Source organism: Mandrillus leucophaeus, unplaced genomic scaffold, assembly GCF_000951045.1.
Source record: "Mandrillus leucophaeus isolate KB7577 unplaced genomic scaffold, Mleu.le_1.0 Scaffold328, whole genome shotgun sequence".
NCBI lineage: Eukaryota > Metazoa > Chordata > Mammalia > Primates > Cercopithecidae > Mandrillus > Mandrillus leucophaeus.
The window spans coordinates 2,147,067-2,161,309 of NW_012103454.1; the positions used below are offsets into that span (position 1 = coordinate 2,147,067).

Here is a 14,243-nt window from a genome sequence, read left to right on the forward strand (position 1 = left end):
AAGAACCAGGTCATATGTAAGAGGATAGTCTAACTTGAAAGAATGTAAGAGGAGGTGTCTTCAATAACATCATCATGATGTCAAGCATTTTTAAGTGCCTCTTCTATGAGCCAGATACTAGGTTAGACGTTTTTGCATACATGCCTTAATTATAGTAACCAAATTTTCGCAGCTGTAGCCCGCCTCTCCACCCCCCGTGTTTTTTAAGCTATTTTGAAATGTGATCATCCTCTCTCCTAAGTCTAGTGCTTCTTCCTGGTCCCTGAATTCCTCACCTTATACCCTCTCGTTAACCCTACACTATGTTTTTGCTTTGCTGTCCTCTGTCTTCAGCCACTCCTCCTCTATTTTATCTTTCCATAAGCATGTAAATGGTACTCAGATCCCTCCTACAAAGAAAAAACAATGAAACAAACAAAACTAACTAAAAGTGCATCTCTTCCTCCTCCTCTGCATAGCAAGGCAGCTCAAGAGTTGGCTGTACCCCATCTCCAACCCTTATCAACCATTCCCTCCTCCACATACCCTAATCTGATTATCATCCCACCCCACAGAATCTGCTCTGAACAATGGCAACATCCCCGAAGCAGCAGTTGCAAAGAGCTTTTAGTAGACTTCACCTTACTTGACCACCTTTGAAACTCTCTCTGTCTTTGTCTTTTTTCATGCTCTATTCTCTGGGTTTTCTTCTTCAGTTGGGCTACTTCTCCTCCATTTGCTACTTTGTTCATCTCAGCCTGTACTTCTGGAACTACTTAAAGCTTTATGCTAAGCCTCTTCTCTTTGTACCTTCCTACTCTCTACCCATAAAATATTACTAAAATCAGGGGTTCTGAAGAATATTTATGTGATCATAGCTAAACTTTGTCTTTTAATCTCTGGCCTCTCCTCAAAACTTTAGACTCATGTGTTCAACCATCTGTAGATAGCTCCATGAATCACACAGAGAAAATGTTCAGTAAATGTGTTGAATTAATAAATGATATGTATGTCTAATATTTTAGATAATCCTGAAAATGACCCTAACTTACCCTGAGGGAGACAATCAGGCTTTGAATGAACTTCAAGAAGCAAAATGGACAGAAGCACGTTATTTGCATGCTGAAAGTTCTACTTTGCTGAACAAGGTAGAACAGAGTCTTCTATGGATTTTGAAGATATGCAAGGTTTCACTTCAATTAAATCCTCCAATCTTTCTGAAGTAAATATGTCAGGTCTTATACATGCACTACTCTATCGATCTGCTATGCATGGAGAAAGTATGAAGCTTTCTCTTTCTCTTCTCATGTTTGTGTATCTTTTCAGTTGTAGACTGTCTTATTTACTTTCCATTTCCCTGTTTCTAGCACTGTAACCTTATGAGCAGTGTGTACTTAATCCATGTAGAAGGAAAGGGCAAGGTGGGAAGAAAAGGAGTGTGGGAGGGAGAATAGAAGAAAATAGATGGAGGAAGTTCTTTTTGAACTTTTTGCTTCAGAATCTGATAACGTTTTTGATGTTATTCACATAGTCCAGGCTGTTAAAAAACTACAACTCAAGCAATGTGAAGTATCAAAGAGTGTTTATAACATAAATCGGTGTCTTAGCTCTGAAATACATTACTTTATCTATCATGGACCTGTTTTTACATATTTCATTTTTGACAATTATTGGACTTATTTCTAATTTTACCACCTTCTTCAGACTCCTATAGAGGAGAGACTGTATTGTTCCTTCTTCTAGTCTGCAGTACAACCAGAGCAGCACCCGGCACTGCGGCTCACATCTCTACCAGATTGGTGTCTTTTAATAAGAAGTGATGTCCTAAGGATATGTTTTGTCAAGGGACTTATTACCTCTGCCCTTGTTTTTCTTTGTGCTTGATTACTTTTTCTCTGCTGTTTTTTCCCACCTAAACATAATGGTTTTCAAAATATAGTCCCTAGACCAATAGCATCACCTTCACTTGGAAATTGGTGAGGATGCAAGCCCAATCCCAGACCTACCACATCAGAAACTCTGGGGTGGAGTCCTGTAAGCTGTTTTAACACATCCTCGTGGTGATTCCAATGCCTCCTATAGTTTGAGAAATACAAACCTAAAGAAATTCTAGGCCTCTTTTAGTCTGGCACTAACAAACACTACTTTCTATGTAACACATTTTCTTACGGTATGGAATTAATCACTCCATACTCTCTACTTCCATGCAGCATTTTGCCCAACCTCACCAAGGCTGTTTACTTACCACATGGCATTATAGCTAATTGCTTATGCATTTTTTTCTGTCTCCAGCTCCTAAAGAACAGCAGCTGTGCTGTATTTATCTCCAGCACACAGTGACCCCTCATCAAGTTGTGTGGACTGGGTGAATGAATGAAATAATCCTCTCCAAAGCTAAACATATGTTTACCACTTGATCCAGCAATCACACTCCTAGGTAAACTTGTGTCCACACAAAAGCCAGCACATTAATGTTTATAGCTGTTTTATGCATAATTTCTAAAACTTTTTTTTTTTTTTTTTGAGTCACAGTCTCACTCTGTCACTCAGACTGGAGTGCAGTGGCATGATCTCGGCTCACTGTAACCTCTGCCTCCCGGGTTCAAGTGATCCTCACACCTCAGCCTCCTGAATAGCTAGCATTACAGGCATGTACCACCATGCCTGGCTAATTTTTGTATTTTTTGGTAGAGACAGGGTTTCACTATGTTGGCCAGGCTGGTCTCAAACTGCTGATCTCAAATTATCCACCCACCTCAGTAATCTGCCTGCCTTGGCCTCCAAAAGTTCTAGGATTACAGGTGTGAGCCACCACGCCCAGCCTAAAACTTCAAAGCAACCAAAATGTCCTTTAATAGATGAATGGATAAACAAATTGTGGTATATCCATAAAATGGAAAACTATTGAGCAATACAAAGAAATGAGCGACCAGGCACAGTGGCTCATGCCTATAATCCCAGCACTTTGGGAGGCCGAGGCAGGCGGATCACGAGGTCAGGAGATCGAGACCGTCCTGGCTAATAGGGTGAAACCGTGTCTCTACTAAAAATACAAAAAATTAGCCAGGCATGGTGGTGGGAGCCTGTAGTCCCAGCTACTTGGGAGGCTGAGGCAGGAGAATGGCGTGAACCCGGGAGGTGGAGCTTGCAGTGAGCCGAGATGATGCCACTCCACTCCAGCCTGGGTGACAGAGCAAGACTCCATCTTAAAAAAAAAAAAAAGAAGAAAGAAAGAAATGAGCAATCAGACCAGGAAAAGATATAGAGAAAGCTTACATTCATTTTGCTAAGTGAAAGAAGTCCATCTGACAAGGCTACATACTGTATGATTCCAACTATATGACATTCTGCAAAAGGCAAAACTACGGAGTCAGTCAAAAGATGAGTGGCTACCAAGAGATGGTGGTGGGGAGGAATAGAGTTGGTGGAGCACAGGGGACCTTTAGGGCAGTGAAACTCTTCCGTCTAATACTGTAATGACATTATACCTCTGCTGAAACACATTAAATGTACAACACAAAGAGTGGCCACTAATGTACATTATAGATTTTGGTTAATAATGATATATCAATGTTGGTTTATTAATGGTTACATATGTACCACACTAATGCAAGATGTTCATAGTAGAGGAAACCATGTGTGCATGGGTGGTTTATGGGAACTCGCTATGCTTTCTGTGCAGTTTTTCTATAAATGTAAAACTGTTCTAAAAATAAAATGTATTTTTAAAATACCTCAGTGATAGGGACCCTATTCCTTTTATTTCTTTTTCTTATTTTTTAGAGACAGAGCCTCACTATGTTGCTCATGCTCGTCTCAAACTCCTGAGCTAAGCAATCCTCCCACCTCAGCGTCTCAGATAGCTGGGGCTACAGGTGCTCACCTCTGCACTTGGTCCAACTCTATTCTCTTGATGATTATTCACTTTGAAATTAGGAGACAGTAAGTCTAGCTCTTTCTAAAATTGCTGTTCAAAGTTTGCAATTCAAGCTTAGGCTACTGGCAGAGCTGATGGAAATAATATCATCATGCGTGTACATTTCAAAATGCTGAACAACCCTGATGATTAAGCACTAGTAGATAATAGCAGACAATTTATTTTGCAGAGGATAGGATTTCAGACTTCTCTGTATTTTGCTAACTGTAACTTCACAAAGTCTGGCCGGTTGTGGTTAAATGGGTATTTATACTTTGCTTCTTTTTTTTTTCTTTGCCAGTCTTTCAACTATCTTTGTTCAAAGATGGATATCATTGTTCATGATGATTTATTATTGTGAAAAGTTTATAAATCCTGTGTGTTTTTTTAAATGATTTTCCTTTGGGATATAGAAACTTTCCTCAGGTGAACAGAAGTCAGTTTCAAAAATGTGATTTCAGAAATCATTTTTAGACCACAAAATGTGAATACTAGTATTCACACAATGACCACTTTTTATCATCCAAGAATTTAAAAATATATATACTACATATATAACATTATGTATATATATAAATTATTTGGCATTTCTTCTACATATTCTATAAAGAAAATACACATTATCATAATACCTGGCCTTCCAGCATATCCTGGGAGTCCTCGACTTCCAGGAAAGCCAATTGCTCCCCGATCACCTTTAAGACCTGGAGGACCTACATTATTAATGAAGAAAAAAAGGAGGTAATAATTCATTTTCATACAGACTTGAGAGTATAATGAAAAATCTAGTTTTATAAGTGAATATGAAATTAGAGAATCTCCAAATGAAGGAATAGTATCTTTCCTAAAATGTATTGTTTGACATTGAAAGATAATATAAGCCACAAATATAAACCTTAGTACATTCAGCACATTGTAGCTATTCAAAAAATAACATATTGTTAGTAGAAATAAAAGCACATTAGAAAAAATAGATCTTGGAGTTTTAACCAGAAGACTTATGTAGTCAACCAGTAATCATCAAATGGCAGGATTTTGCTGTAGCTGAAATGACAACTTTAAAATGTATAAGCTGAAAATTGAATTCTTAAGATTCGCCTTAGAAAAAATACAACTCAAGCAATGTAAAGTATCAATGAGTGTTTATAAAATAAATTGGTGTCTTGGCTCTGAAATATATTACTTTATCTATCATGGACCTCTTCTTACATATTTCATTGTAATCCCATTGTAAATAAACATAAACACACACACACACACACACACACACACAGACACGATACATAGATTTACTTATGAGTATGTACTATATACTGAAACAAATCTAGGGTTTTATATGCTTAAATTAAAACTGAAAATGGCTATTTTTTTTACCCAATATTACTATGGTGATCATAACAACTGCATACAAAAGAAAATGTTATATTCCTATGAAATAAAATATTTTATACTAGAGTTCAGTGGTTCTTGATAAACTATTGTGATAGTTTCGGCATCTTATTTTGTGTCATTATCAATTCAGACAGATCTCATTCACCCACTTTCACTTCATCCCTTGGGGAGGCACATTGTAAGAAACTGATTACACATCTTTTCCCAATACCAGCATTTTGGAATATTACTTTTAGTTCATAAGTTCCAGAAGACAGGGCTTATATATATTAAATACATTTTAAAAATCTTTTCCTGAGGTTTATTAATAGAGACACCTAAAACTGGGCTAACTTCCCTCTAAGAAGCGCTCAGTTTAAAAAGTATATTACTCTTAATAGTAAGAAATATTAATTAATCCAGTATAAAACTTTGATTCCAACAGAAATTAAGCAAACTTCCAAAGCAATAAAGTGATAAACTATGTTTAGAACGATTGCTCCCAAAGCAATAAAGTGATAAACTATGTATAGAAATATTAGTAAAGTCAGGACATTTCAACTCAATTTAATTACAAAGTAGTATATATTGGCTGGACTTCATAGTACACAGCCTAACAAAGACCTAACATCTGTTCTCAGTACACGCTGATTAATATTTATACCTTCCTTCACTATGTAAGCAAGGTAGTGAGACTTCTGTACTTGTGGTTACTGAGACCTGTCATTCAAATTTACAAATAAAAACACTGACAGTAAATTCTGCCAATTTAAACAATTCGAAAACATTCCCCTACTCTTTGTAGAGTGCCATTCACAAGTAACCTCCACTTTTACTATTTCCTTCATTAATTCAAAAATATATATTGTACCAGTCTCAGTACATTCCTGGAGTTAAAAATATCCTTATCCAAACAGATCTTCCAGAGTGGAGAAACAATGAGAGACAGATAGTGAGAAAGGTAACAAGGAAAGACGGTAATTTGGGGGTTATAATTTTAGAAAAACTGGGTAATGGAATAGAGAATGCCATGGTGCCTGCTTTAGACAGGAGCATCAGAGAAGCCCCTCCAATGCTGACTTCTCAAGTACCTTACAGTGATGCTCAGAACACAGCTGTTCAACTAAAAATCAAGGTTGTTGAACTACAAATCAAGTACATTTTCAATGGCTGAGCAAATAAATCTGTAAATGAAGCATGTGAGATACTTTCATAGAAATCAGGCAGTCATAGAGCTCTGTTCTGGGAGATGGTTAAGCAGACTCTCTATGGCCTATGGAGTTATGTGACTTGTTTGTTTAATGAAGTTTGAAAATGTTGTCCCCAAAATATAAGCACCGCTGTTGAGCTTTATTGCATAAGATCAGATTCCCTGAGGCATTCAGGAGGCAATTAACTAATTTTCTAAAATAATCTGTGGCAGTGGGAAAGGGTCTGGCACCTACTTCTAACTCATGGACAATATAAGTACAATTACACGGAATCTCAGCCATGGGATGTTCCAAGAGACATTAGACATCATCCAATCAGAATCCATCATTTTACAGACAGTTCCATAAGATCCCAGTGATCAAATCACTTACATAAAGCTGGTCTGATAATTATTCACACATCCTAGGTGTCCTGCTCTGTTCTGGCTCCTTTCTGCAATGTAGCAGACTGGTTAAGGGCATGGATTCTGCACTCATGCCCATTGGGGTTCAAATACCGTCTTTGCCACTTACTAGTTGCTGACTGACCTCGAGCAAGTCATTTAACCTCCCTGTGCATTGCACCTGTAAAATGGGTGTATTATTTGTCTCCGCATCATCAGGCTGATGTGATAATTAAAAGAGCTCATACATGTAAACCACTTAGAAAAGTGCCTGGCATGTCATGAATACTTTGTAAATGTTAGCTTTTCGTGTTCTCCTCTCCCTCCTCCTCATCCTCATTATTTTCACCAGCCTGTTGTAAAGGCTTCTAAATTTAGTTTTATCTAACGATATGTACACAGTTAGCAGTGACACTGTTGTAAAGGCTTCTAAATTTAGTTTTATTTAACGATATATACACAGTTAGCAGTGACACTGTTTGATTCACTGGCACCATTTGTTACCTCCAGAAGAAACCCACTTTCAACACTCAGGCGTAGAGCGACAGCCTGGAACCAGGCAACGTTCCTTACTCAGGTGTATATGTAGGAATCCTGTCCTTGTTGAAGCCTGAGGGAGAGGCCTTCTTGGGCCACAGCCTATGGGAAGGGGTGGGCCAGGGTAAAGATATATGTGGATATAAACATTAATAAAATATGGTTCTTTCTTCCAATATCCATGGTTAAGATGAGCTTTATATTCTCTTCTGGAGGCACGATTACTATGGTAGAAAATTCAGACTATGTAAGGAAAGTAAATAGTATTGGTTGATGATGAAAAGTTTGCAGCCAGAGGAGCCTTCACTTCTCTCCCAGGGCATCTCACGTAGGTAGCCCCTTCCATGCCTACAGGTCAAACTACCTTGTTATTGATCACATGGACATAAACAGCTCCTTAGATGGCCCACCCAGAGATTCCTTTAGAAAAGAAAGTTGTTTCTCCTTCAAAACATTGTTGTCATGGGAAAACAACTCTAAAATTAGCCCCTTAAAAGGAATGCACGTGAGATCAAAAATCCTTGATCATGACATTTGCCTCACTTATATTATTACTCATCATCCTGGAAGCTCTGTGAATTCAGAGATTCTGTATCTGTTTACACATACTCTACAGGGTATTGTAGAAAACCAGGCCTGCAGAAAGTGGTCAGCACATATTTTTTGAGTGAAAAGTGATAGGGCGTTCTCCCTAACATGCTTTCAGGGAAATAGTCCTCTAAAATAAATTTGTTCTCATTTGGGGAATAAAGCATATGTAAACATAATATCCACCGCAGTATATCAGTCATAATTCTACGATATTTAATGTATTAGTTATTTGAGGCTACTAGGACAGCCATTTAGGTTTTGCAGATATTTGCATCATGATTGTGAGTCTAGATGAGTTTGATTTGGTCAAGCTGAGTTTAGTAGGCTCAAATGGATGTACAGATGGGGACGTGATAAACCTGTTCAATTTAGAAAGTAGAATTACTATGATTATCCATCATATACTCTTTGCTTCCTGATTTCAGTATCAAATATGAGGCAGTTAGACAATCTGGTGGAGAAATGAACAGAATGTAGCAAGTAATCAGGGAATAATTCATTAGGAAAGATGCCTGATATTTTGAATACTTTTCTTGCAGTGCACCAAACTAAATGGTAACCTGATACCCTAAAAGAGTCATTTGATTATCCCAGGAACTCGACCTGTCTTTTATGAGGAACTGGGTAATGCCTATTTGTGTAAATGAGCAGTACCAAAAGCAACAAATTATGACATCACTTTTTACCCTGTAAATTTAAACCATGACAAATTGTAAATTTACAATAAAAAAAAACAAAATCAAAGACACAAGCTGAAATTGACAAATCCTTCTATTTCATATATTCATAGTTCAGAAACAGCTGCAGAAGATTTTCCCAAGATGAAGCATTGTATGGCAAGCTGTAGCCCAGACTGAACTTTTATGGTTGAGTCATAGAGCTCTGACAATTGCAGTTTGTATGGAGGAGCTTACAGACCCTTGACAACAGTAGTCTGGCAGCAGATTTAATACTGATTATTTCCCCTGCTTATGACATTAATGCAACATTGTTAGTATCTGCTTAGCATTAGTCAAGTAGAAACGCTTTCCTGAATAAAAGTTCTTTCCTGGCAAGGCATTCAAAAGCACACCAATGCCAATACCATCTGACCTGGCATATTATATATATGGGGAGGATTGCTATTTTATATATATAATATAAAACACATGTACCTGGATGTATCATCTATCTTCCCATATAATATGCCACATACACAACACACACTATATATGTACATACGTATACATATATCTGCTTAGGTAGGTATCAAGTTCATGCTTTTCATTGTCAAAAATTATTTTTCTGATGTGACCAGGGCTAGTCAATACATTGATCAGAAAGAAGAACCTTTTATATAATCAAAAGACAGAAAAATAAGATGAAGTACGTGGTATTTAGACATTTTTTGGTAACACAAACCATTCTAGTTATAATTAGACCTCACAATATACTTCCTATCATCAAACAGCATGCAGGATATTTGATTTCTAGCCAAGGCTCACATGACAATCATGTTATTATCTTTTTTATTTTTTCAAGCAAAGAAAGTTCATGTTCTCTCTTCTGTGTCTTCTATTGTCTTTTTCCAAAATATTTCTTTCAATATTATAACTTAGAGGAAAACAATTTGAAACAGTTTTGCTCTTAGTAAAGCACAGAGAATGACTGTCAGCAAAGGTAAATGTCATCCATATTTTAGCCAATATTTACATTCAGATTTCATTAGTTTAAACAGATATCTTCCAAATACTACACAAGAAATACAGTCCAATTTGCTTGCGATTCATAACTCATTACTAGTATGAGTTTTTATGTCTTAAAAATGAGATAGCTTGCAAATGTGAAGATGATATATTCAATGCAAAGATAATTTTTGTACTCCCCTTCACATATGATCTAAGGTTGGGTCTGCTTTATACTGTTTGCTGTCTATTATATACATGTCACTCTCGAGACTTATGAACAATTCCATTTGGTTACTCTGGTTAAAGCATTTATTTTCTTCAAAAATCATGAGTAATGCTTATCATTCAATATATGATATGATTAGGCTACTACAACAGTTACTACCCCCCACCAACATTCACACACACACATACACACACACACACACACACACACACCCTCTGCAGGATATAAATAAAATAGTGATCCTTCCCTACACATGTACCTGGATGTATATCATCTATCTTCACAGTATACGATTAGCTATAATTGCCATACCTACTGGACCTGGAAATCCTCGTGGACCACTTTCTCCAGTTGGACCTCGATCTCCTTTTTCACCTGGAGGTCCAGGAGGACCTTTAAAAAAATTACAGTTATTGATCATAGTTATAAAGCATAGGAAAAATAGGTTAGTCATCTGTCAATATACTTATATAAGGAAATCCAAGGTCTTTTATTTGTTGTGCAATAATACAGAAAATGTATAAGACCAAACTTCATGAATGGAGGAATATTCTGCTATTCAGTAATATAATGCCTTATGCTAACAAGGATGACATTGCCTCAAAACAAACAACCTAACAATATATTAAATGTGAGTGTGCCTCACGCTTTTCTATGTTCTGAGAACCTGGGGGCAGAGAAAAGACAGCAGGCTGGCACAAAGTCGCATTAGCGTTGTACACATCCTAGGCAGTTAAACTTTGAGTTAGATATAATATGCAGTTAACTACTATATGGAAAATCTGTAAGTAAGAACTTAAAAGACACTTGTGATACCCTCAAGGGAAAGGAAAATTCACACACAGGAGACAACCAGAAGCACTTTGTTGGAACTGACCATAAACTCAGATATTTGTCAGTGAGCTGGAGATTGGCGTGCATGGTGATGGTTGAAGTCTTCATTGAGAACGTAGGATAATGAGGGGTACTTTCAAGAACGAAGAGAAGCGGAAGGAAGATAATTCTTAGGGAGTAGGAAAGGTATGAAGAAAGGCAGGAAGACTAAAATGAGTAGAGGAATTCTTTTTTCAAGTAAAATCCTAAGTCAAATTCCTAGATTGGTATAGATACTATAAACAATATGGAGACACTGCTAGGAAAACTTCGCTCTCATCATTTTTGTCAGGTGGCTCTCCTGAGCTGTGATTAAACAACACCGATTTAGTCATTTGTATTTTCTGTGTCCAGCAAAATAGATACCTGGTCATCACATCTTTAAAATGATTACACCTAGCTTGTCTTTAGAACTCAGAGGCTATCCTACCTACATACCATGTTCCATATGGAGTACGGAGGACAAATATTCTCTTCTTTATTTAAAGAAGAACACTTAGTTTCCTTTTCAACACCAAAAGAAAGAAACAGAAACATTATTCCACAGATTCACCACAGAATAGGGAAATAGTGATATTTTAAAGGAAACATTTTCATTTGTTACTGTCTGGTCACATACATGGTCCAAGGAAAACATACGATTGTATACAGCATCCCTGGTTAGAATGCACTTGTTTACAAATTTTAATCAGGTGGGAGGTATAATACCTGAAGAAAACTAAGAGGGGGCCACATAAATAAATAAAGATCATCTCATGAATAAGTATATTTTGTCCATTTTTTTGTTGCTTATTTTGACATCATTGACTCTACTTCTGTCTATTCCTCTGGTATGTCCCATTTTCAAGGTACAATTTGGGTTTTAGAGGCTCAAGACATCATTACTCTTCTCAATAGAATGCCCCTTTCTCTTCATATGCAGCATTGGACACACATTTAATTGTATTTTTACAATAAAAGCAACTCTACTTATAGGAAACATAAAAGCCTAGAAAAGCCATGAGGAAAAATATAATTCGTAGTTGTATTATTTTAACTAAAGATCTTTAACACTTCTTTCCTAAGTGTGTATGTGTATTTTTCTCCACATAATCGTCATGCAAACAACATATTACCGGGCTTTTAGAAATTAACCAGGGTATTATAATCTAAGGTATAGCTTAATTGTTGTGAGACATATATTTAGTGCTGCACAAGAAATGCCAGGTTTCTATATCTAAGGGAATTTGTATGTGCTCCCTATTCTCTGCAGAAGAATGTAGTACGTCCCAAGAAAAGGGGTTTAACCTGCATAACCATGAACACAGCTGCATCCATTCATCACTACATAGTGATGAATCAGAGGGGAGGGGGGCAAGCAGGACAGACATTCAATTTGCAACCTGAATTTTGTTGAACTAAGTGAAGGGAAGCACAGTGATAGTATTCAACGATGGTGTTTGGAAAAAAGTGCACAAGCAAAGATTTCAGTTTAGTAACTAAGGATCCAAAGCAAGACTCAGACATTCCAGGAAAAACTAGAACATGAAACAAAAAGAAACAATGGACACAGAGAATAGATCTAGCCTCTTAGCCTCTGAGATGGACTTCTCACCATTTCTTTGGTAGGTAAGAGATAGAAGGAACTCTCCTAATTACTAATTATCCTTTCAATTATGCTACATATAATTATGAGAACTGCATACAGCTTTAATTTTGGAGTATTAGTTCAATCACAGCAAATACATCTGTTATTTTACAAAATTTGGAGTTAAAGATCCCTCTCTGTAATTTTATATAAAAATACTGATACCCAGTATTCGAATTCTAGAATAAGAAAAACAGGTAAAGCTTTTTGTTAGAGTTCTAACTAGGCGTGTTGAATGTACATTTTTATTGTTATTCTATTCTTCACGTAACATTAATCTTACTTATTATGTTTCATTTTTGTATGTTGTTATAGCTCTTTTACTGTTTCTAACAAAATGTTGGAAGGATCTCAATAAATGTTTTAGGTGTCTTTTAGATACATTGGGGGAATAAAATAACAAATTATATACCACTTTACTCTTAGTTTCTGATGCAGAACTTTTCAGAACAATATCCACTACCTTGCCACCTTCCAAAACTAACCTCCTCTCCATTCCCATTGTAGCTCACGTCTTCACCGTCACACGGCTGGACTATTGCTAGAGCTTTTTTATCTGGTCTGAATGCGTTTTGTCTATTTCATCTCTATTTCCCTCAGTGTTGGCTTTCTTCTTCTTTTTGATAAGAATCTGTTTTGCAATGTCTCCATCAAATTAAGGAAATGCAGTAATCTATTCTGCCGTATTATGGAAAAAAGAATAAAGACTCAGAGTCTCTTGTAGTCACCTTCTTTGTTCGTAGTTTCCATTCAGTCTTTTCAAAATTTTGTTCCATATCGACATAATAACTGCCTCGTGGCATCAATAAATGGACAAAATGCTACCTGTCAGCTCCCTTGCTGATATATGTCAAAAAAAACTGGGTTAATATTGGCCAAAATATATGATTTACTCTAGTTCAATAAGCCATAGAATTTACATTATTTTTCATCTTTAATATTTTCAATTATAGTTATAGGAATAATTCATAAATACTATCACAATAATCTGCCATAAAGAATTACCTTTATAAAACACATGCACAAAATCTACTATTTAGCTTCCTCCATGATCATTTCTTAAAAAGGAAAATTAAGATTTCTATATAACCACAAAAAAGTACTGATATATAATATGTGATAATCATCAATATCATAGATCAAAATTACCCAATTTACTAGAAAAGCAAACCCAGGCATACCATATCATATTTAAAATTCTCAGATAACATAGCACTAATAATATCTGACTAAGTTTCCAGAGCTATGCTTCTCTAGTTTTTATTCATTACAAGCATTAATTTTCTACTTTGTTTTCAATCTTGTCTCATATTCAGATCATCATAAAAATCCGCCACATCTTCTAGTCTATTGCTGCCTAAACCTGCATCTTTTTTTTCTAGTTTTCATTCTCATTGATTTAGATATGTTTAATCTGGAAGACACTTTAAATATTGTTTAACTAAACATATTTATAGAGGGTCAGAGAGTGACTTGCTCAGGGTCTTAAAGCTAGTCGGGTAAAATCAGAACTAGAACATTTCATTTCTTTCCTGACATCCTATGCTACCATGTTCTAAATTTAATTGACTTCGTTTTCTGTATCTTTTCTTCCATTATTCCTGAGCTGAGTTTTTTCTTTACACAGTGGTTAGATAAACTCACAATTCAGGTTTTTTCCTTTTGTTAAGTGTTCGGTTTTTGTTGTTGTTGCTGTTGTTGTTGTTGTTTTCAGAGATGGGGTCTTGCTACTTTGCTTAGGCTGGTCTTGAACTCCTGGGCTCAAATGGCCCTCTTGTCTCAGTCTCCCAAAGTGCTGGGATTACACTGTCTCAGCCTCCCAAAGTGCTGGGATTACATTGTCTCAGCCTCCCTAACTGCTG

General features: G+C 36.4%; 1 protein-coding gene across 3 annotated transcripts in view; it reads right to left on the bottom strand.

The window, feature by feature from the left end:
* The window catches only part of MSR1 (macrophage scavenger receptor 1), a 97,035-nt gene that overhangs the window by 49,680 nt on the left and 33,112 nt on the right, over nucleotides 1–14,243 (bottom strand). For all 3 annotated transcript variants that reach the window (XM_011988346.1, XM_011988345.1, XM_011988347.1), the window contains exons 6-7: nucleotides 10,194–10,274; nucleotides 4,528–4,608 (exon numbers count right to left, since the gene is read on the bottom strand). In XM_011988346.1, the coding sequence (XP_011843736.1) occupies nucleotides 4,528–4,608; nucleotides 10,194–10,274 (162 nt within the window). The remainder of the gene's footprint in view (nucleotides 1–4,527; nucleotides 4,609–10,193; nucleotides 10,275–14,243) is intronic.